Source organism: Xiphophorus maculatus, chromosome 18 (assembly GCF_002775205.1).
Source record: "Xiphophorus maculatus strain JP 163 A chromosome 18, X_maculatus-5.0-male, whole genome shotgun sequence".
NCBI classification, from domain to species: domain Eukaryota; kingdom Metazoa; phylum Chordata; class Actinopteri; order Cyprinodontiformes; family Poeciliidae; genus Xiphophorus; species Xiphophorus maculatus.
The window spans coordinates 16,789,704-16,814,161 of NC_036460.1; the positions used below are offsets into that span (position 1 = coordinate 16,789,704).

Consider the following 24,458-nt stretch of genomic DNA (forward strand, 5'->3'; position numbering starts at 1 on the left):
CCAAACAAAGCTATGGATGTTAGCCTCTAAAATCCTTTCACTTTGAGTTTTATTGGGGAAAAAAAAACTTTGGAGAAGAAGAAAAGAATGATGATGAATGTGAATAAAGACATGAAGAGGCAAGTGCCAGCCAACTCCTGCTGTGACTTCATTGATAGATGCAGAGTTTTTCAAAGAGGATGTTTGCCTCATTTGCAAATCTTTCCACAAAACTTGCAGACATTTTGTGTGTTTGAAAGTGACTACATGTGCGTGTTTTCAGTTATTGCGTGTTTTTGTGAGCGTGCATAAATATACAAGATACTTAATAAAGTGCTGTGGAAAACTATTTACACTCTTGTAGATATCCACTCCTTTCTTTTTTCATGCTTGCATGTGTTAGATTATTTCAAAGTGAGACAAAAATAACTTAAAGGAATTGATAAAGAGTTTGGAAATAATGCTTTAATTTATTATAGGAAAATAAATCGACCCAAACCAATCTAGCTCTTTTCTCCACCTTTTATACCTCTCCAAAATGTGTTGCTAGCTTCAAACTAGTGTCCTTTGTCTTTCAGACGTAAATGAATTGCTGACTCTTGAACTGACAGATTTGCTCTTCTGTGTTGGACCATCCATTTATGTAACTGCAGTTTAGTTTATCTAATGTAGAGTTATGAACATTTCTTGCTGTCCTGGACTGCACATGTTTCTGTATTCCAAACATTTCAAGTGAACACTGCCATAGACACAAACTATGAACTTTTGTCTGTACAGCAGCAACAGTATGCCATAATATTATTTTTATAACTCTTCTGCAAGATGTTGCTGTAGATCTCTGCTCTCATAGTGGAGTGGCTGTCAATATTAAATGTGATCTAGGAGCCCTTTATCTTCCAAATGCCCAGTTCTTATAAAACCCTGTTGCTTGAAGAATACCAAGCAGACTGACTGTGGGGCTCAATATATGTATACTAAATTGGTAGAGAGCAGTGTTGCTTTTAATCTATTTAATATAAATCTAATCTAATTTACAGCCAATGTTAAACATATTAAATAACCTCTTGAATGGACTAAAACTTTTCCTGGATAATATTGAGTTCCATTTTTCTGACCCACAATTTCTGATTATGAGTCTGTGACAACTCATGGGAAAAAATGCGCTCCATTTTCACTGGTAAAGGTAGTTCCATCAACAAACTCGTGTAAATGTTTAAATGCGCAATAAAGTAGAAATCTGAGTTTGACGTCTAAGCTCTCATCACCCCATGGCCGTGGTGCTCAACATGTACTGAAGTGGTGAACTCATCTCTTCTCTGTAAACTTGACTTGTGCTTGTCAGAATGTGAGGAGGGGGTCCCTCACCTCAGAGCCCAAGAGGTGTGTCGGGGTCGTGGAGGGGCTGAAGAGAACCAAACTGAAGCTAGCAGCTTTAGCAGCAGGCATGCAGGATGCAGAGCATGCAATTTGGAGAACAGTAGGATGTTTTGGAGCTCATATAGACCCAAATTGTTAGGGTTTGCTTAATATATTCAGTAAAGTGTTTGAGTGAAAGATAGAGTGAATATCAGCACCCCAGCTAAAGCTAACTGCCTAACTAGTTCGCAGACATTGTCTCATTAGTTTGAATAGAAATGAAAATGAAGAAATTACAAGTTTATACCAATTAATGCATCAAAGCATATATCCCTACACACATTCAGATCTTGGGTCAAATAATTGGTACATCTCTAAAAAGCACAGATTTGCAAGATTAACAAAATAATACAAATTGGCCTATATCACAGTTTTGCAAGTAAAGCAAGCAGACAAAAATAGGTTGTAACTTCAAAAGATTTGTAGCTGCACAGCTTGCTGAGGCAAAAACTTATAAAAGTTGTTTGACTGAAATGGATCTGGTCCATTAAAAAAAATAACATTTAGTTCATCATAATAATGAGTGAAAGACAGATTTGAATGACAATTTCTTTGAATAAAACTGCAAAACTTAACTGAGTCCTGTTGCTTGCCTCTTTACTGCTTTACTCCTTCTTGGTTAAAAATGTGTAGAAGTATGGAAATGAACTGAGTATATTAAACATGGCTTTTCATATAATGTAATCCTTTCTACATCCAGCATTGCTAAGTGAAAATAAAAAGGGAATATGTATGCAATGTAACATGCATTCACACTTGTTATGAACCATTATTCACCACTTTACCCAAAAAAAGGACAAGATGATCTCCCTCCTACAGTCCTCCTACATTCTCTTCATATCACTATTTCTGTCTGTTGCAGCGCTCTGTTTAGCAGATGGTGAAATAGGCCACCATCGTTGTGCATGTTTGTGAATATGCAAAGCCGACACTGCTGCACTGCACGCTGCCTTCTTATCTTGGCATCATCAGTGTGTTCTGTTGTGGTCGAAAAGGTTGAGGCAGCATTAATAAGTCTCACTGTGTTTCTGAATGTATAAAGAATTCATTCCGATGTTGGTCTCTGCAGCCTTACCTGTAGCCACATCAAACTTTGCACTTAACCTCTGTTTGAACTCAAGAGGACACAGAGTAAATAAATCAGCAGTGGTATTTAAGGTGAAAGAAGTTGGCAGCTGTACTTCTTGTCACCTTGACAGATGAATGACACGTCTCCTTGTTATCCTATTGAAGATTGCTCCTTTCATCATTCTTCTGCCTCTGCTTTATCCCCTGAACCTCTGTTCTCATTTGTCTTCATTTCTTCCTCTTGCACCGGGTCTCACTTGTATTCTTTATTTAGCTCTAATGAATTCTTCCTTATATGTTTCTCATTTCTTTTCCCTTCCCAGCTGTCTTTAGTTCTTACACTTCCTCTGTTTCCTTTTCTTTTTTTCTTTCTTCTCTGTGCTTTTGTCCTCACATCCTTTGGGCTGCTAGAGGATGTGGATCAGCGTCATGTCTCAGGCCACTGGAGGACTTTTAGAAGTCAACAAGAGAGAGGCTGTCGTGCTCTCCGGGGTTCTCCACATGCATGCTAGAGCACCCCCGCCCCCACACACACACACACACGCGCCCACACGCCGACACATGCACATATTCTGTTACACACATATCCCTGCTAAGCTCTTGAATTTCCCTCAAAGAACCAGGCTCCCTGAAGGCAAGATGCCACAAAAAGAAAAACAAAGAGGTGGAATATTTTTTGTCTGTCCTCCACTTTCCATCTCCTTCGAACCTCCTTGCCTCCTGCTGCCATCTTTAGTGGTGCTCTGCAGTGCAGCACAATCATGCAGAGTGATCAAAGAGTCCTCGGCTTTAGAAGTGAGGGACAAGTTGAACGTGTGTGGAAGATGAGATGAGAAAGGAAGGCAGGGGAACAAAGCTGTCAATCAAAACGCTATCAAACTTGTTGGGGGTTGTCTTCCCAGTGACATTCAATACCTGTGAAGGGCCACAAATACTACTATAACTGCACTTCTATATGCCTTAGTATCTTGATATGACAGAGAACGGGAAATGTTTGTGTCCAGTAACTCTCTCTCTATATATACATATATATGTGTGTGCAATGCATAAAATGCATATATACACTCTTAAGTGAAATAGTTATGTTATATGTTAATTAGTCTACCTGCCAAAATTATGGCGAAGAGGATGCTCCTCTAAAAGCTTGTTGAGCAACTTTGGTTTGAACACAAGCTTAACTCCTTCTGAGTAAATTATGTTAGTTAACACAAGTGACTCACCATGGAGTCACAGCGCCCTCTCCTGGTTTTACTGTGAACTGTGTGTATATTTTTGTATGTATGTAATGACCATGTGTGTCTTGTACAGTGCTGTGAAAAAAGTCTTTCTCCCCTTACAGATCAAGCTATTTTAAAAAAAATCTAAGGTAACCTAAGTATACACAAAAATAAGCTTTTGAAATAATAACTTTTGTTTACTAAGAAAAAGAGCAGTCACACCAAATATGTCGCCATGTGAAAAAATCCTCCCTGCAGATGAAACAGAACACACACAACAAAAAAACTTTTGGGATGTGTGTGTGTGTTCCTTTTGTCTTTTCAGCCCAAAGGCTGCAAAGATCTTGGAGATTATAAAGATGCAGTTTTAAGAATTGTAAGTAAGGCCTTTCTGTTCTGGAGGGTTTATAGCATTGAAATTTAGTAGTGATCATGTCCAGTATTTGACAGCTTAGCTGACAGGTAAAGGGAGACCTGCAGCAAATGGCATAGATAGGTTGGGTAGCAGGATGTGAGGCTGAGGTCTTTTGGGATGTAGGACTCGGTCGAAAACCTTCATTCATTTTGAGGTGGCATCGGCCATATTCTGTGGTGTAGACTGTTGGAGCGGCAGCTTATCTACAGGTGAGATGAGCTCATCAGGAAGGTCAGCTCTGTGCCAGGTGCACCTCTGACCCAGTTAGGTGGTGGGAGACAGAAGGATTCTGGCTAAAATAACATCACTGAGGAACAATGACTCCCAGCCATGATGCTGTTGCTGAACTGGAAAGCTCTTTCAGTACCAGACAGCTGCATCCTAAATGCATATATAGAAAATCCTTCCTCCCAGCAACTATTAGACTCTATAACTATTACTGCTCCAAACAAACTCAATATGTGCTTACATGCCTGTTGGTATTTGAACAGTTTTACTCATTTCAAATAACATTTCTGCTGGTATTTGCACATCTTTTGCTTGCAAAGTATTTTTTTTAATTTATTTTCATTTATTGTAAAAAAAATAATAATAATTTGTCTTCATTTGTGGAAAATTATCCTTCCCCATGCTAAGTTCTTGATGTGTGAAGTTGAAGAAGAGTCAGTGAGTTGAATTCAGGAATTCCACTTATTAATACCAAATACCAAACTACAGCTGGTCCATAGTTCATGCTATTCTACCAGAACAAAATGGCATCAAACTAAAGTTTTTTATTCTCTTTGTTAGCCTCTATCTAAACTACACCCTAAGAAGGGCGTTCCCTAGTGTGTCATATTCTTTAACCCTAGCTTTGAGGGCGTTTTCTAACATGTCATTTCCTTTAGCTTTAGCTTTGCAACTAGTTAAAAAAGATAGAAGGAAAACACAGAATTACTTATTCTGAACACAATGCAAAATTACACATGGACATTTTGTAAAAACTTTTTAAATATATCTTAGTCACTTGCACATTCCTTGGATCAGAGTACTGTACTATATATTTTTCACAAGTGCATAGTATTTTATGATACTATTGCTCCCTTCCTTCACAGTATATTATTCTTTGTATTATATATTTGTAATACTTTTGACTTAGTGTAAACGTACATGCCATAATGTCCTGCCCCTTTGCTGCTTTTACGCCTGCATTTCACCACTGTGGGACAGTAAACAGGAGAAACTCCCATTTCTTTGTTAATTCATAGTTAATTTTAGCATGCTCAGGAGACTCTTATTCATCCACATGCTTTCTAACAAGCTGACATAATGCGAACAAAAAACAGAAAGAATTAATGAAACACTGTGCATGTATGAGAGCCAGTCTCAACATCTGCTGAATCACAATGGCTCTTAAAAGTGTTCACAGTTTATAGATTATTTAGATGGTCTCCACTTATGGCCATAATCTCTATGAAGAAGGAAGGCTTGAAAGCATTATTTTATAGCAATCAGTGGTGTGATAAAAGCAGAAGAGCAACCAGACCACAGACCACTCTGCTGCTAATGGCTTTAATAGGCTCAACTTTAAGCTTAATTCCACTTATGACTTCCTTTCTCCTAGCTATTATATCTGGCCCAAAGCCAACAAGAAGCACAGGATAGATCTGTTAAACTCTGAGGTGGTAATGCATTCTCATTGCATCTGTACAAAGCATCTACATTTGGATAATAGTAAAGGAAAAAGAAAATCTTGCCTGGTTTTCTCTCTCTCTCTCTCTCTCTCTCTCTCTCTCTCTCTCTCTCTCTCTCTCTCTCTCTCTCTCTCTCTCTCTCTCTCTCTATATATATATATATATATATATATATATATATATATATATATATATATATATATATATACTGTATATATAATGTGGAACAGAGAATGTCAGGTTCACACTGTTATCAGCATAACTCTAGTTTTTGACCTCAAGCGTAACTTTATTTTATTTTTCTGCATTGACCAAGGTCTGTACCACTATTCTAAATCATACTCAACTCCTTGTGAATTTAAAAGCCTTTTCAGAGCCTGTTTAGTGCTGTTAATTAAATGCAATGACATTACCACATAAACATGAATTTTGTGAGTTCCATCTGACCACAGTTTTGCACACACTGCAAAGAATAACAGCTGAGTGAGTTGATGCTTTCTGCGGTGCTTAATGAAGTAGGGAAGACATTTACCACATGAAACCCCGTAGTGGCTACACCACAAAATAAAATTTTATACTTCTGTCTGACATCCAGGAAGTGTGGGAAGGATTAAAGGTTGGGGATGGGCTCTGTTTAATTTTGTGTTTCACGGCATGTCAGACTGCTTCTGCTAAGCAGTGTGTTGCTTCCAAAAGAGGCCCAATGCTAAACATCCTTGTTATTGTTTACGTAATCTTTTTTCTGTATGGATTTCTTCCAGTCTACGCACCTCTTCTACTGTATGACTTTGCTGAACTATGATATTCTGAAAATGACATGATCTGAAAATTATATTTAGACATTTTTATGATGTTATTGATTTTATGCTTCTGATATGTTAATTCATAATTAATTTTAATTGGAGAACATCTATGGATATATCTCTCAACATACCCACAGATGTGTGCCATCTTGCTAAGCTCTTCTTCTGTGTTGTGTAATGTGAAAACTCACTATTACACTATTGCCACAAAAAATCTCTCAGGAAAATATTTTGTTTTATTAACCATATCTGTTCAAAATTCGTAGGGCAGCCACCATGATGTTCGTCTAGGACGTCAGAATAGAATGTAAATATTATTAATAGGCAAAATATTATTATGTGACATTTAATTAATTATTTTTGTTTTCCCGTGAAGAAAATGTAAATTTCTGCCTAAAGACCAGATACATTCTGTCACACAGAGTTCCGGAAAAGTCAAGGGAAAAACATAAGATTACAATAACATAAATTATTTTCTTATTTTCAGTTGTATGGTGTAGAAGCACACAAACAATTTCTCAAAAAAAATATTTCCGACCTCCAGGAGGAGACATTCTCCATCTTAGCATCTGCTCTCGCTTCTGTTCTCCATCAGGTAACGGACCGACAACCATAAGATCAACCGTTCCAAGGCTACAGACACTGCCAGCCATGTTCTGCCTCGAAAAATAAATTACAGGGTTTTTTTTTAGCATTTAAACGCGCATACCAAGATCAGTCTTGGGGGGGTATATTTAGTTTTTAATTTTTCCAATCACATAACAGGATTTTAAGGGGAAGGATAATAAAATGTCTTCGCCCGAGCAGGAGATGAGGTCTGGCGTTCAGCTGGTGAGCGCGCTGCTGCTGCTGCTCTCGCTCTCTGGTAAGACGCAAAAACAGAAAAGCATTTCACATCCCGACGCCGATAATTAGCGGATCAATCAGTCAATACGATGGCGTGATCATTGTTTTTTTTTCACTGATATTTGATTGTGTGTTTCATTAGAAGGCTATGTGGAGACAACAGATGGATAGATGGATGGGGTGAGGGTAAATGCAACATAAGACAATGCAACCGAATGAAGCCATTTTATTTAATTAACCGACAAGGCCAAACATTAAAACCCAGTTTCCCCTCCATTGCTCAACTGAGCTGATTTCTGACCCTAATCAAGGTCCATATGCATAAATCACATCTTTATTTAGTCTTGCAGTTGCACCGCGTTTAAATGCAATTGTGACGCACAGCATGGCAAAACATACTTGTGTAATGTTGTTTTCTAACATAACTGAATATGAATCCACTGCTGTTGCATAGAAACACACAATGGGATGAAGCAACGCAACAACACACTTGCTGTGTGTTATTACTCTGCATGTTTAGCCAGGGCCAGACCATGGCTGAATGGGGCCACACACACATTTTGCTAGGGAGCCCAACTTAGATAAGACTACTGCTAAGCACAAAATGACCACTCAATGACCACTCTGTTTGCACAGAATTAATATATGAAAATTAGAGAAATCAACATTAAATCCTTTAAATTGACTGCATGTCAGTTAGTTTGCATTAGGCAGATTACAAGTCTCCAATCTTACACTTTTTCATTTTTCTGTGCTTGCTATCGCCAATTTGAGCAGTTTGACAGGTTTCTTTTCCACTAAAGGTTATTACTGACTTTTCTGTTCAGTCTGTCCTTCACTTCTTAATTGACATCAGGACTGCCATCTTCAACACATTTTAAAAGGCCTTCTCAATTTTATGACTTTCATGGCAGAAATAGGAGAAAACCTTAAGGAAAGCATTTTCTAACTTGACAAACATTATACCCTGTAACAACTACAGGTTTCATGTTCCTTGACTTACTCCCTGCTCAAATACCTGCAGATGTGGCATAATTTATGTTGTATTCTAATAGCTAGGACTTATTTATCTCCTTAAACCCAACTTCTCACTTTTTATACAGTGGTAAAAGAGTTTCCATAAAAGAGATTGCTGTGGTGGGTATGGAGAAATCTGTTCTTCCACTTTTGTTTGCCTCCAAAAAGAACGTCAGTGTTTCCTGCAAAGATGATCCTTAAAGAAAATATGCTCACTGCAAACTTTTTCCTGCAATACCAATACACCACTACTCATGCATTCTGCAAATTTATATTAAGAAGATCATTTTTTTGACTTGTATTACAAGCCTGGCAGGCCATCAGGCTTTTAATACACTGGGGGAAACATTGGCTTTAACATACCTACACTCACATTTATGAACATGTCAATTCTGGTTTCCATCTCCCATACCGAAACTGCCCTCATAAAAATCAACAGTCTCCTGCTGGTAGCTGTGGTCTACCTTCTATTATCATCCTCCTGGATCTGAGTGTGACCTTGGATACAATTTCTCACTCCATCCTTGTCCACAGATTATTTTCAATTGGCATTGCTTGCCGCTCCTTGATTACTTTCATTCCTAGCTCTCCAGCTACACTCCATTCAACTGATGTTCTTTTGTTCCCATCCTTCCCCTGTCCCAACCGGTGTGCCCCAGGGCTCTATCCTGGGACCACTAGTCTTTATCAATCTTCCTTTTGGCAATTCTGTGTAACAGTTAAATAAATGTTACGCTTCAGACAATATTAGAATAGAAATATCTCCCATTGTGGTAGATACCAGCTCCCTCTTTCATGTAAAGCCAAATGCCACACTCCCACTCTCTTCCCCAACCTCCTGCTTATCTGAAGTACAATCCTGGTTCTTCTCCAACTTCCTTAAGCTAAATAGCGATGAAGCTGAGATCCTCCATGTCGGAATCAAATTTGTAATATCCAAAGGTGACAGTTTCTACCAATCACTTGATAGTTCTACATTCTCCCCTCACCTGAGATGAAAAGTCAGGGTATTATCCTCAACAGCACGCATCATTAATAAAACTCCCTCTTTTCACTACATGACCTCAGTCTTACAGCAGGTCCACTGGCTCTTTGTCAAATTCAGTATACATTTCAACAATTTCCTGTATGCATTCAAGGTTATTCATCATAACTTTGTTCCTCCCTACTTTTTAGATCTCATTCATATTTGTACAGCTTTAGGGCTTCCTTCTCTATTCAGCAGAGCGAGACAAAGCTCTGCTCCCAAATTCTGGAATTATCTCCCTCCAGACAATATTGATACTCTGTTCAAATCCAAACTTAAACCTATCTGAGATTGCTTGTTCCCTGTGACTGCCTGTTCCTGTGTAACTGTTTATGTTTAGTGTTTTAATTTGTGTTTCCTATTATTCGGCTTGTCCTGAGGTGCTTGAGTGCTTTAAAAACACTTCTAAATCTTTTACTTTTACTCTGCTTTGGGCAACATAATTTAGCTGAAGAAAACAATGCAGTTAGGCAATTTATTCTAATATTTTAAGGAGTACCCAGTGAGTTTACAGCCTCGTGCACAACCGAAGGCAGCTATCATTCAACAAGCAAAACTGTTTATTCATCTTCAATGAATGAACACATCGCTTTAATTATTCAGGGTATTCCTTTATAATTCTGTCTAGGCATTTCAATAACATAATTCAAACAACACCAAAGTTTTAGTATTGCCTGTAGTCAGAAATCAAAGTGGCTGATGGCAAAACTGTTGGATGAATTTGTTTTTCATGGTCATCATCTAAACTTCGCTTAGAAACTGCAGAGTCACAATTCCTCAGACAATACACTAGAGGGCAGCAGCTCAAAAACATTGGCACAGTCAATAACTATTCATAACAGCAAGTCACTCAGCATATTTTCACATCATTGGGAACTATGCACTTTTCATATGTCATGGAAGTATTTTTGTAGTTCCTATTCATCATAGCCATTTATTTTTAGCAGGACGTAGGAACTTATACCTGAAATTGGAAATTAGAGGATAGCTGGAAGATGTCTACACCAGAGAGGGGGTTCTGCATGATGCTGGAAGTAATGGTGTAACTTGTGGAAATGTATTTAAAAACAAAACAAAGAATTTGCTTCCTGTAGTTATTCATATCACATTTTTAAAAAGCAACATAAACGCCAGGCAAACAGAATGACATTAACTTGCTCTAAACAGTTCACACAAAGGCATGCTCCTTGACTCTGAACACTATGCTGCTTGTTTGAACTTTAAAGCTGTATTGTTGTAAAGTGCACCCTTTAATATCTAGAATGTATGACTAGCACCATCAGACATGGTTGTCAATAATGCATAGTATGCTTAAGGGGACATGGCGTGCCTTTGGCAGAAACTTCTTATTGCTTTAAACAAATTCTGTTTAGTTGTTATTGACATGGTAAAAACTAAGTCAGCGTGAAAATGAGGCCTTGTTTGTGCCTTCGCTGTTGCCTCCCCAACACTGTGGTAACATACAGAGTGATGCATACCTTACCTGAACTTTTTGTATTAATATTTTAAAAGGGTTTGAGATTTAGCCTGTTGTATAGTAAAAATACCCCAAATGAGTTCTCTGTTTCATACCTCCTTGGTAATCACCAAAAATCTGATTTTTTGTGTGTGCACTGGCCTCTGGGTGTTGCAATGTAGAAGATGTATGAGTTTTCTCCGTAGTAGAGATAACTAAAGACTAGGACTGGTCGATATGACTGACAAATGTATCACAGTACAAACATTTCATATCAGTCGATATCTAAAATTGTTTCCAATATATATATATATATATATATATATATATATATATATATATATATATATATATATATATATATATATATATATATATATATACACACAGTACAGACCAAAAGTTTGGACACACCTTTTAATTCAATGAGTTTCCTTTATTTTCATGATTATTGACATTGTAGATTCACACTGAAGGCATCAAAACTATGAATAACACATGTGGAAATATGCACTAAACAAAAAAGTGTAAAACAATTGAAAATAGCCCTTATATTCTAGTTTCTTCAAAGTAGCAACCTTTTGCTGTGATTACTGCTTTGCACACACTCTGCATTTTCTTGATGAGCTTCAAGAGGTCGTCACCTGAAATGGTTTTCACTTCATAGGTGCCCTGTCAGGTTAATAAGTGGGATTTCTTGCCTTATAAATAGTCATGAAAATAAAGAAAACCCATTGAATTAGAAGGTGTGTCCAAACTTTAGCCGGTTTTATATGTACAACAAGGCCAGCATAGATGCGATTTGGGTATTTTTGGTGTTAGGTTAAAGCACTCAGGTCCTCACCACCCCTAATTGCCTACATTTAAATAATTGACATTGTCTGTTGAATTATCAACTTGCTCCAAGGCTCATATGTGTCTCTGTAATGGTCAGGGACATATAGATATATACTGTATATTGAAGCTCTTTAGTCAGAGTAACTTCCAGGAACACAAGCCTGGTATATTTTGAATATATCTTCTTGTGTGATCTAGCAGTCTGTTTAAAAAGGCTAAAGACCGAATCAAACACTGGTGAAAATGTTTATTGTGAAGTTAAGTTGTTTTAAACTCCTAGTCTTTAAGTACAATGCAGTACAATAAGTAATATTTTAAACTACGGAAAAAATATATAAAAACAACTTTTTGTAAACAAAAGTAGGATGTTACACTTAAATTATGTCGGACAACTTGAGTACTAAAGAATTAAACACAATGGGTGCATATTTCATCAGAACAGTTTTGTGCTGTCCTCATATGTCACTGCTACTGATGAAAATACAGGTGGAGTGATTTATTCTGTCTCTGCATACTTTACTGCAACCTGTCCAGTATCTGCAAATATCACAAAGTGATGACGCACCAATTTGAACCAATATATTTGCTTCAAATATGCCAGCCAGCTGTTTGTGCAGACTATTTGTCATCACTTCAGAGGCATAACACCTGCAGGTTGTGTTCAAACCTCTTTTCCATGTTGATTCTGACAGAAAACATAAACAGAAAATAGAAAGCATGTACAGTTGAAACCACAAGATTACTTACATCAAATAAAAAGACACAAGCGCCTTCTTTTCTCAACGTCTGAAGTTAAATATGACCAAACTTCTCTGGTTTTATGTGAGTGAAAATATACAATTAGCTAAACTTTAATTTTCCTTTACTTTTTTTGCTGGAGTAGAATGCTGTGGATTAATGAACATTTTGAGCAACAAATGTAAATGCATCCAATTGCAGTCTTTCCCTTGGAGTAATGTGTTCTTCCTTGCTGAGTGGTCTTTCAGGCCATGTCAGGAAGGGACACACTTCACTGTGGATAATGATGCTGTCTCATCAGCTTCAGACAGCATCTTCACAAGGTCTTTGACTTTTGTTCTGGGGTTGATTTGCATATTTCAGTCTAAAACACATTCATCTCTGGGACACAGAAGCTAACGATTTAATATCCTACTATGTCAAAAGCAGTTTGTTTGAGATGTGACTTTAAAAGACATTCAGAGGTATGCCTCCATTTTATTAGTTAACTTCCAAAGCCATGACATCTTCAATTGATTGCTTAAAAATATAGTTACCATTCTGTATGCAAACTTCTGATTTTGAAACCATTGAGAAATAAACCTCTGATGTAGTCATTCTCTCATTATTGTGGCATTTGGCAAATCTAAATAATTTAGATAATTCTAACTTACCTAAAACAAGAAAGGTTATGGTGATTTAACTTCATATAGCAAAGAAAAAAAGATTTCTGTGTCTTTTTATTTGATTTTTATATGTACCCTTTCAGTTTCAACTGTAAGCCCCAGCCTGAAATGGCTTCAAAGAGGCTGATTAGAAAAATCCAGGGGTTAACCCTCTTCATAATTTGAAGCATACAGAGGTCTGTGAATTTCATTGGAAGTGAACATCACTTCCAATGACTGAGTTGAGTGGAGGTAAACTGCTGTTGAGTTTCCAGCTTCCCACTTCATTTAGGGTCCTGTGTCCTTGTACCAAAAAGTCCAGAGGCACCACCAGGCAGTCTTTTTCTGACCTTTTCCAATTATGAAGCATAAAGAAGAACCAACTCAAAATATGCTGTCTCAAATGAAAAAAAACAAACATCATTATTAGTGGAATCCCTTACTATGAAAATCCTGATGTGAAAGGGGAAAAAAACAACATGTTACAGACCTGTCTTCTGATACAACTGAACATTTTAGAAATGCATAAGCTAAAGAAACGTAGGGAGTTCTGGAAAGTTCAGATGCTAATGGAGTGAGAGGGCTGAGGGCTTTAGAAAGCTTTCAGGATGGAGGTGAGACGAGGAAAGGAAGGTGGACGAAGATGGGGAGAGTAAAAAGGGAGAGGCAGAGGGAGGGAGGAGCCACATGAGGGGGCCTCACTGCAGTATTTCATGTTAGGAAGTCTCTGCATTTGCCTCCCTTTTTTACTAGCCACATGACTGCTGAGTCAGCAGGAGTCTGAACCAAAAGGTTTCTCGTGCTGTATAGCTGAACTAAACTGACTGTAACAAGGGCACATATGTTTGCAGCACTTCACTTTGTGCAGTGCACTGACAGAGGTGTTTGCTTTAATGCATCACTGTGAGGTGTGTGTACATGTAGGCTTGTTTGCAAAGATGACATTGACATAGCACATTTAGAGAGGTGAGCTCACTGCTGATGATGCAGACCTAGAGGGTGAACTGTATGCATGTGTGTTTGTGTGTTAGAGTCCTCTAAAGTGCCCTGACCCATCACGTATGAAGGCGTGTGCATGTGTAAACTCTATATACTTCGAGTGGGTGGAGATGGGGGGTAGTGGGTTGTCTGACTGTGTGGTGCAGAGATGCAGGCTTATGAGTGGTGCAGCAGCTGTGGGAAGGGAGCCAGAAACACTCGACTGCAGAGGAGAGATTGGTGCAGAGTCCCATCGCACACAAACAACACAGCTGAGAGAACATGGGCTGGAGTGAGGTGGGGGTTGTGAGGAGGTCTGTGATGAGACAAAAGGCTTTCAGTAGAGGAACAAACTTGTACAGCTAACAATAATCTCAATTACTGTTAGTAATTACTTCTATTATCACAGGTAATCTTGAATTGGCATGCAGAGGTTTGGGTCACATAAAATATCTTGGATATCATTACTTAATAAATAACGATATATAAATGATATCATGTTAAACACATCTTTCTTTCAGTTCGAGTGTGCTTGGGGTTCTCCTGAACACTTAAGTTGGGAAGTTTGTTAATCCCCAGAGACTATTTTGTATTTGTATATTTGTTCACAAGGATGAACCATGCTTCTGAAGCTCCACACAATATGTGTTAAGATTCACATCTTACTGAATAAGACCTAATCGCTTCATCTTGTCCAGGTTTAAAGGCTATTTAACATTTGCCTCATGATGATGTGATGAAAAATAAAATTTATCCTACTTACCACCTATGCTCGACCATTCCTTGTGTCTGAAGAGTAAAAGGAAGAAAACAATTACTTCACTTTTGCTACATTGTGAAAAAGCACTAAAGACAATCAGTCATTCTTTGTTTAATTTAAGTTAGATTTTGCCAGTAAAAATATTGACTAAGGTTTTTCTGCAGTGAATTTGTACTATATGTTCTTTACATTCTGGCTTCCAGTTACATTCCAGCATACTCCACTTTCATCTGAGTGCATTTGTGGGCCTGCCTGCCATTCATCTCACAGCGTACCTTGCCTCACACCTGATGGCTGATGGGCAGTATCCTGCAAGTTCACTGTTCTGCAGAACTGGCCAACCAGGCCCAATTCAACATAAGCTTTATGTTACGATGGCTGAACTATGGGTTTAAAATCAAAATCTTCATTTTTAAAAAGGCCACTAGTTTAAGAAATATTTTACTCTTATTTGAATCATTGATGTCATTTGTTTTTAAAACAGGTTGTTCGAGCATGGATGTTTTAGTGTCCAGTTACATCAATGCACTCAATGGGACAACTGTCACAATCCCCTGCACCTTCACTTCCTGCTACAAGATTGACCGGACCAAGTTTGCTATGAATTGGACTTACCAAGAGACCCTAAACAATACAGAGGAAAAGGTGAGCTGCCAAATCCTTAAATACATTAATACCAAGAATACTTGCCTTCAAAACTTAAACCTGCATTTAAGCCACACTTTCTTTTCCCTTAGTTCATGACTTATGATAAGAATAAAGGAATGCAACCAGTACCTTCAAACCGGTTTGGAGACAGGGTTGTGTTTTCTGGTAACCTGGAGAAGAATGACTTATCGATCACACTACAGGACGTTCAACTGGAGGACGAGGGGCTTTACAACTGTTATGTGAGGAACCCCCCAGATCGCATCCAAGGACATGGTGTCATTAACTTCAATGTTGTCACAGAACGTAAGATGTGACATAATATTCTTCTGTAAATACATAAAGCATAACCCTGTTTAACTGTTTCCATACTTTTCAGCTAATGACATAAAACAACATGGGCAGTGGTTTGTATCTCCAACTATCACTGCTTGATGTAGACAATTATTGAGCCTAAGTGACAATAAAAAAACATCTGGCCTCATTCTATGGTTTTTATCCATGTATGGTGACTATATGTAATAATTAGAGGAAAAAATACTCTTAAAATTCATTTCTAAAATTAATTTTGTTTTCACATATCACCTTTACACCTCTAACTTTGTTCATCTTAACACCTAGGTCATAAACTATGGCTCTGCAGGACATATTTTTGTGGTTCATGCAATAAATGTTTGTACATTGCAAGAGTGGCAAAACTGCATTTTTAGAAGATGTCAAACCTAAAAAAAAGTTAAATTTACGTTCTGAGGTATTTCATTTGTACAGTGATAATAAAAAAAATGTACCCTTTTAAAGATTTTTTTGTAGGATTACATTTCAATATCAAACAAACATAATAAGACTAAGTACACAAAGCAGTTTATGAATGATGGACTCTTTGAAGGACAAAAGCTATCCAAACTAACCTGACCTTCTGTGCCTTCCTGTTATTATCAAATTCATTTCATAAGACTTACCCAAGTCTTGTTACTGGAATTAAGATTTAATTTAAACAGATCCTGTTTAAGTGATCTGAAGTGAGATAAAAGATTTCAAAAAGCAACATAACATCTCCCAATATACGAAAATGTGAGCTTACATCTATCAAACTGGGAAGAGTTGTAATGTTATTTCAGAGGTTGTGGAACTCCAGCAAACCACATTCAGAAACATTATGCATAAATGAAGAAAATCTGGAACAATGGTGATCTTTAAGAAGAATGGCTGGCCTACAAAAATGACCACTTCAGAGTGCATCAAGAACTAACCAGTGAATGGCACCACACTCACACATCTACCCCTGGATGGCTGTAAAAAAAAACAAGGCTTTAGAATGGCCTTGCTTTGATAGAGTTGCTTTGGCATATTCTTAAACAGGCTGTTTATTCCTGTAAACAGCTAGTTTATGCTAGTTGTCAATTTAGGATGATGTAGCAATTGCTGTTGAACATAGGATCAGCTTGGTTTGGATATTTTATTTATAGAAATTACCATATGCATATTGATTATGTCATATGGCTTTTTTTTGATAATCAAAACATTTAATTATGATTGAAAGCAAAAGCTGATAAAATCATTAAGGAGCCAATACTTTTCCACTGGACTGCAAGTTTTCAAATGTGACCTTTCAAACTTGGTCGCATTTGACCAAACGCGTCTGTTTTGTACAGACGCTTATAAACAGCGTCTGTTTTGTTTGCTGCAGACGGGTACAAAACATTACTTTACATTTTCCATGACAGAATAATTTTCATGTGTATACATGCAATTCAAATAACATTAGTGTCTGAATGTGTCTGTTTTCCTGGAGAGTTGAGATCTACTTGTGATGAGTCAGCTTTTTACTTATTAATGACTAACAAGAAGTTGAATTTCGTGCATCACTCCTGCTCTTCCACACACATACACACACACAACCCACATCATATACAGGCTAACTCAACAGCACTTTCTTTCCACTTGTTTAATCAGAGCTTTTAGCGAGCGCTGCACTTGACTCCATTCTTTGTCTGCAAGAAAAGTTAACTCTCTCCTCTCCTTCTCTCAGTTCCCCCTCCAAGAGATTCAACCATTGCTGTTGCTATTGGGGCATCAGTGGGGGGAGCTTTAGCTCTGCTAATCCTTTCAATGGTGGTGGTGAAATGTCTTCGCCGACATCGGAAGCAAGAACTGATTTCAGAGGAAAAGATGGAAGAGGAGGGAAAGCTCGAGCCTGAAGCTGTTGCAGAGGAGGGAACCAAGTAAGAAATCAGAACATAACATTTTTAATTTAAAAACTGAAGCAGCTTCATTGTCAAAGAAGAAGCTTTTAATCCATCAAATCTGTTAGTGCCATAATCAAATCTATTGTGGTTCAGCAGCACCTGCTCTATGTGGATTTGCTACTTAAAAATGTAATTCAGCTGTGCGCACTCTAAGCCAGGACAACCATTAGTTCTACTGTATATCAGATTAGATACGTATAGAAGCTTAAAGGGGAAGTATTATGTACTCTTCAGGCACAAAGTGCTATTTTGTAGCAAATCATGTACCTATGCTACGTTTAGTTGTTATAAAAATTCTGTATATATTTCATAGAACTTTAAAAAGCATTTGACTTTGCAATTTAACTCCTTTTCCTTGTAAAGTGACAATGTTAAAAGTTTAATGCAGAATTAAACATTTTGTAAAACACAGTAGCCCTACATTCTTTCCAAACACAACCAAATAAAAACACTGAAAGTCAGATTTAGTTAGCCTCCATGTTTCTTATGAACAACATCTCAGCTATAGTTTGCAAACATTGCACATCCTTATCATGTTGAGTTGACGGTGGCTCAACGGGATGAGTAGTGGTGTTTAAATAGGAGAGTTGCTGGTTCAATTTCAGTTTATCCCTCTGCCATTTGTTGATGTACTGCCTGGATATATCTGTGTATGACTGTTTAATACATTTGAATGACTGTTGCTCAAGGGATCTGATTGATCAGTATGTCTAAAAAAGTACAAAACAAATTTAATGAATTTATGTAGACTCTTTTTAACCAAATTTTGCCACTGTGTAAACAAAAAGTGACGTTATATATTTTTTAAAATTTGACAGTGGAACTTGGGTCTGAAAGTAATATGTATGGTTTAACTTTCATTGTACAGAAAAAAACACTTTCCTAAGTTTAACACTTACTGCTAAAATGTCATGTTTTCCTTCTCTTTTACTTTATTTCAGATTACCACAGTAGTCCGAACCAGTCTCTGGATCTTTGACTTCCTGCTCCTTGTTTTGGTAAATAGATGTAATAAACATATCAAGATGAGTTTTTTAATTGAGCAGTAACTTATTTTTCCTAATTTGGGTTTTATCTTGAGGTTTGTGCATGCCGACGTTGTACCTATATGAATTGGTTTCTAAAATCATAATGTTCTTTCTCTTCTCTTTTTTTATTTCAGAGCTGTGCACCACCTCCTTCTGAAACTATAGTAACCACTGCTTGAATCATCTCACTGGCCAAACCTATTTGCATGTGTCTGTCTTTGTGTGTCACAAGCACAAAAGAGAGAAAATCTTGTGTTTGTAAGGACTGAATGTATTGGTGTACATGTACATATTCATCAATGAAATGGCTGTTTTTGGCTTTCTTCCTTTAATCATGGACTAAAAACTCCTGAATTAGTTTATCTATACATCCAAGATTTCATCAACAATAATAATGCATTTCCTGATATTTCCACATCCTCTTTCCCACCATTGTCAGGTCAATACTCGATAAGTTAGAATTTACAAATGACATTTCAACATGACAATATTTTTGCTCTTCCTTTGATTTTTCCAGCCTACACTACAGTAGTCTGGTAATGTTACATTTTACACATTTTGGTATTTCATTCCCAAATTAGCTAAATTAGATATACAAACTTCCAACCACTAGATGGTTCCAATATGATTTTTGGTATGTGTTGCATATGCATCGACTGTTAATAGTCGATGCATATGCATAAATCACCTTGGCTGTAGGGTAATTTGAGTCAAATTCAAGAAAATAGTGTTTGAGGACTCAAAGCCGGTTAAAAGTCACTAGAATGCAATAACACAGAAATAACATATCTTTTGGCTAAAAAATTACAATGTATATATTTATTTATTGTTCTTTATTTTATGGTACTCAAAGTTTACAGCAGAGTCTGAGGCATTACGTTCAGGTAAGGTTCAGGATAGATCAAGCCAAATGAAGAAAACCAAGATTTATTTTTATCCAGAAGCACTGCTGTTCAGATAAGACAAATTTCACAAGTACTTCAGAACAAAAATAGAGGTTTACAAATCGGGCTAAAAGATTATTGGTGGTAAAAATGGCACTTCATGTTACCATAAACTGTTTTCAACCTCAAATTTTAGATCGTATTGCAATTTTAAGGAGAACAAATAAAAACATCGAAAGCTGTAATCTTACCAATGTCTGGTGATAGGCTTATGAAGGCAAAATGTTGATATTTTGAATTTACATAATATAAGCCCAAGGGATCCTACATTGTGCTCAGCTAAGCTTTTTTCAGTTCATGTCTAGTCATAGCTAATGCAGTTAGCGTTAGTATTGCTGACCGGCTGTAATTACAGCCGGTCAGCAGCTGCTTGACAGCTCAGCCAAACTATGTTTGTGTGCCAGTAATGTCTACTTATGTCTGAGCCAGAGATTATTCTCGAACATTCCAACAATTGTGAACTTTTGACAAATCGGATGCCTTTATTCATTTGGCCTTTTGAGAGGAAACAATTTGTTGTCACAGTGGAAAAAGCACAAATACAGCTAATCACATTTGCATCACATTTAATCAAGTTAGTGATTTGGTACGCTCTTTGCACTCTCACCTTTATCTTTGAGTCTTTAAATTGTTTAAGTGAAATAGACTTCTTACCTTTTTTAGATATTTAAAAAATAAAAATAATTTTAAAAGAGCACAGAAAAACTCCAGAGGTGCACTGTGTCTAATATAGGAGCTTCAAAGGTGGCATTTTAATGACGTTACTACAGTCAGTGGGAAAGAAGCAATAATAGGAAGAGACTAAAACTTTTTGGACCTGTATGCACTGTCTTCTTTCATTGTCACTTTTTATTAATTGCCTTTGTTAATGTTCATTCAGAGGTTAATGATACATTAATGCTTTTTATGTAATAAGTGACCTGGTTGATATTATATGAGTTGTGGTTCAGAGCACTTTATCAGATTTAATACAACCAGCAGAACAATGTCTATGATATTTCTGGTGAAGATTATTATTATTTATTATTTTATATTATTACATCATTGCCTAAACCCACCACACAAAAAATTCCCTTAAAGTTAGGGTAATTATTTTATAAAAGGAGCTATAGATCTGGACAAATGTGTTGCCTGTCTTGTAAAGTTTTATATGAAGTCTAGAAGAAAATGAGCTTTTCCTGCAGGAATATGACCTTGCACTGACAAAAACAACCTCTATTTTGAATACATGGATGCAGTGGGAAACATATTATAGGATTATTCCCATAGTAGTAAATACAGTTAAGTTATTAACACTAATTGCAAATTTAGATATGAACTTTATTTATGATACTAAACAAAAAAAAGCTCTCTCAAAATATAACAAAACAGTCTAAAAGATGATTCCTATAAATACTGTCCATCTTTTTACAAGGCATTTTGACCATTCATCTTTAGTAATGAACCTCAAGTTATCACTGTAATCTTGAGCTCCCTTTAATATCAGATTTAAATTGAGTCTCTGGCTGAGCCACTCTGAAACATTAACTTTCAGGCAGAAGAAATGTTGGTAAAATTATTGCTTCTCATGAACTAACTCTACCCCACAGATGTTCTCTGGGATTTAGATTGTGGTATCCGTGGAAGAAAGATTCTTTTGTGTACAGTAAATTGTTTCTGTGCTTTGTGAGACCCAATGAGAACCAATTTTTAACTTTCTGATAGAGTCCAAACGATTCTTATTTAAAATATTTTGGTATTTCAATAAGTTCAGAAGAGAAACGGGCTAAATGGATGTCAGATCCTCTACTGTATTTGAGTGTGAACAGAGTGATATGTATTTTTTGTTTAATGACAAAGGGTGATTGTTGTTGAAAGGCTTGATTTCGGTCTCTTGAATTTAGCCAATTGAAAACATTAACATTTATGATTAAAACGTTTTTTTTTTCCATCACTCACACAACTAATTAACATGTACATAGTGTCTGACTTTCTTTGGACTAGTGATTTTGTCAAAAACAACTATTTACCTCCCTTCATATAAATGACTAAAATTAAAGATATGACTTTTACAAACCTTTCTATGACAGATGCTACTGCAACAAAAGATGCATTTATTTTAGGCCTTTTTGCAGAACTTTACAAGAGTTCCTTAGAAAAGACACATTTGTATGTGACAAAACTGATTTTACACAGTTATTTAAAGAACAAAACAACTTTAGAATATAAACTTACTATACTATTACCTGGAGGTTCACTGAATTTAACAGTCACGTTATCATTTCACTCAAAATTATTCTCATTTGTTCTTCCAGGAAGGAGAAATATGTAGTGTCAGATAAAGTGAAATATTCAAAACCAGATTACTTTTTTTTGCCAGCCAGAAACATATCAAACAAAAAAATTTAAATTGCGCCCACAATCATGTTTCATAATGGCGTTAATAAATGTCGTAAAATTTTATAAAGGTCAGGAAATAAAGACACATAAAGAACGGTTATTTAGTAATAACAATGCATATCAGGGACCCATAAGATCTTAGTACTAGCAGTGGTAATTTTACAAAACAATACCAAATGATGAACAACAAAATGTTTTACATTCTGTTGATTAACTGACTGGAAAGACAGTGTAGTGCTAATAAACCTGCTTATCTGTGAGATTTAATTATCCACCAAAGCTAGTAAAATTTATTGTTTTCGCAGCTGAAGCATGCACATTTTAAAGCACTGCCATAAATGCATGTCACATTCCACATATCAAAAGAAATATCTAATATGAAGATAACAACACTTCTTTTTGATATACAGACACATAGCGATGTGAGTCACAGCATGTTTGCTTCAGCAGTCAGTGGTGCAGTTTATCACTCTTTGTAAATATATTATTTATTTTTTTGACATGCATTAGCTGCACACATAATTTCGTGTCAGTAACTTATGTGCACTTTATTGTGATTAGTTTGCCTCTTGTAACTGTTACCTATGAAACTGAATATATTTGAAAATATTTAAAAAATCCTATGAGCTATATTGTTTATTTATTTTTTAAAGACTGAAATAAAATGAGATTCATTGCAAAAAATCAGAAATGTATAAAATACTTGTGAAGTTCAGCTGGCAAGAAAATGTGAGCCAGGGGAAACTGGATTTGCAAAAGAGCAGATAGTTTAAACTTTACTGTTAGATTTGAAAAACTTGAACTGCAGTTCTAAGGGAGAAAAAAAACAAGAGTTCAGTAGCTAAGATTAAAATAATCCTAGCTTCCTTGATTGATAGATTCTAAATGTTTTTATTACGAAGCCACTCCTCTAAGTATAGAAATAAAGACAAGTAGTTTAATAGCTGGTACACCCAGCTATTATATTTAGTGACTTTATGAAATATCAACTGTTGTTCCATTAGAATCATCCTGGAACTATATGGTATCTTGTTGATGTCACTTGCTTATTAGCTGAATCTCAGTGATTTCTTGTTTTCTTGGGGTGAGGTGAAGTTTGGAGTTTAATAATAAGTCATTTTGGAGCTGTTTTTTTTACAGGAAGAGAACACACTTTTCCATGGAGAGAAAATCTATGAGTGCAATACAAAAAACAACAGAACTGTACACAATAAAAGAGAGCAGCTTTCTTCCCCCCCTATTTTTATGTAAAAACAATAGTAGAAAAGGTTGGGAAAATCTATTACTTGAAAAGTGGGTTGAACGTATGTATTTAAATTTGCACATTATGGTATAACATTGATATAGTCTTAATTACATGCAGTTTTCAAATACATCTAATTAACATTAGACAACTGAGCTGTTAGCAATCAGTACAGAGCTGTGATTTGTTGACATGTTGAACCGTTTCTGCAGAGTTGTTTCAGTAGGAAAAACTCCAATTTGTGTTAGCTTGAGGACATCGCTTCCAGTGTATCCACGCATGTTCTGTAGGTCAGCTGGGGATGGCAGAATATTATGTGGAGTAAACGATTGTCTATAATGGCTGTATGATGTCATATACCATACTGTTTATGATGGGATGTCTTGTATTTCCATGCAGAAAGAAATAAAAAAATAAAAGATAAAATATTATTACTACGATAAAATTTTTTGGTTTTGTATTATTGTATCTCATCTCTGGCAATGAATTTCCACAAACTATTTTTTATTTTCACTTTGAATGTCACTTGACACCAAGGTGTCAAATGCTTGACTTGTGCTGCTTCTGAATAAGTTCCATCACATAATTAGAATGAAGATTAAGAAACATTCCCGTGATCATGTATTGTTACAAACACACCACTAGTTTCTCATGATACTCATGATGTTCAGTATTAAGCTAACTATCCTGGCCATTAACTTCCTGTGCAATTCCACTAAAAATAAAACAAAACAAAAAGACAAATTCTTGCTTCCAGCACAGTCTGGGCTTTCTCCCCTTGACTTTGATTGTCTTCAGTAGATTTTTTTTACTTGGCCAATCAGCAAAAAGAAGGAGAAGTTGTGAATGATGACGTTGATTTTGTAGTGAGCCTGTAGTTTTAGCAACAGCAGTGAAGGAAGTGAACGAAGCCGTTCAGTCCGTGTTGGTCACACTTCCAAATATTGACTGAACATTAACAGCTGTAGCTTGGCTTTTTCTCTTTACAGTGGAGGATGGTTGTTTACAGCACAGAGAATTTTCAGTAAGTTTCTTATTGTCAAATTATTGGCAAATTACATATATTACCGGCAAACATTAGCTATTGGATAAAATT

The 24,458-nt window shown here is 36.4% G+C and overlaps 1 protein-coding gene across 2 annotated transcripts; it reads left to right on the forward strand.

The window, feature by feature from the left end:
* Window positions 1-7,181: 7,181 nt before the first annotated feature.
* On the forward strand, window positions 7,182-23,793 carry scn2b (sodium voltage-gated channel beta subunit 2). 2 transcript variants are annotated; one of them, XM_005803352.2, is made up of 6 exons: window positions 7,182-7,436; window positions 15,359-15,519; window positions 15,612-15,828; window positions 17,552-17,744; window positions 18,710-18,766; window positions 18,931-23,793. In XM_005803352.2, the coding sequence occupies exons 1-5, from the start codon at window positions 7,361-7,363 to the stop codon at window positions 18,720-18,722; spliced, it is 660 nt and encodes a 219-aa protein (XP_005803409.1). In that variant the 5' UTR covers window positions 7,182-7,360; the 3' UTR covers window positions 18,723-18,766; window positions 18,931-23,793. The 2 variants fall into 2 exon arrangements, with proteins under 2 accessions (XP_005803409.1, XP_023207403.1); XM_023351635.1 differs by lacking the exons at window positions 18,710-18,766; window positions 18,931-23,793 and having other exon boundaries at window positions 17,552-17,748.
* The last annotated feature ends 665 nt before the right edge of the window (window positions 23,794-24,458 follow it).

Coding starts and splice junctions, on each gene's coding strand:
- scn2b (XM_005803352.2), top strand. CDS start 7,361: ATGTCTTCGCCCGAGCAGGAGATGAGGTCTGGCGTTCAGCTGGTGAGC. Junction 15,520..15,611: donor TAAACAATACAGAGGAAAAG/GTGAGCTGCCAA, acceptor CTTTTCCCTTAG/TTCATGACTTATGATAAGAA. Junction 15,829..17,551: donor CTTCAATGTTGTCACAGAAC/GTAAGATGTGAC, acceptor TCCTTCTCTCAG/TTCCCCCTCCAAGAGATTCA.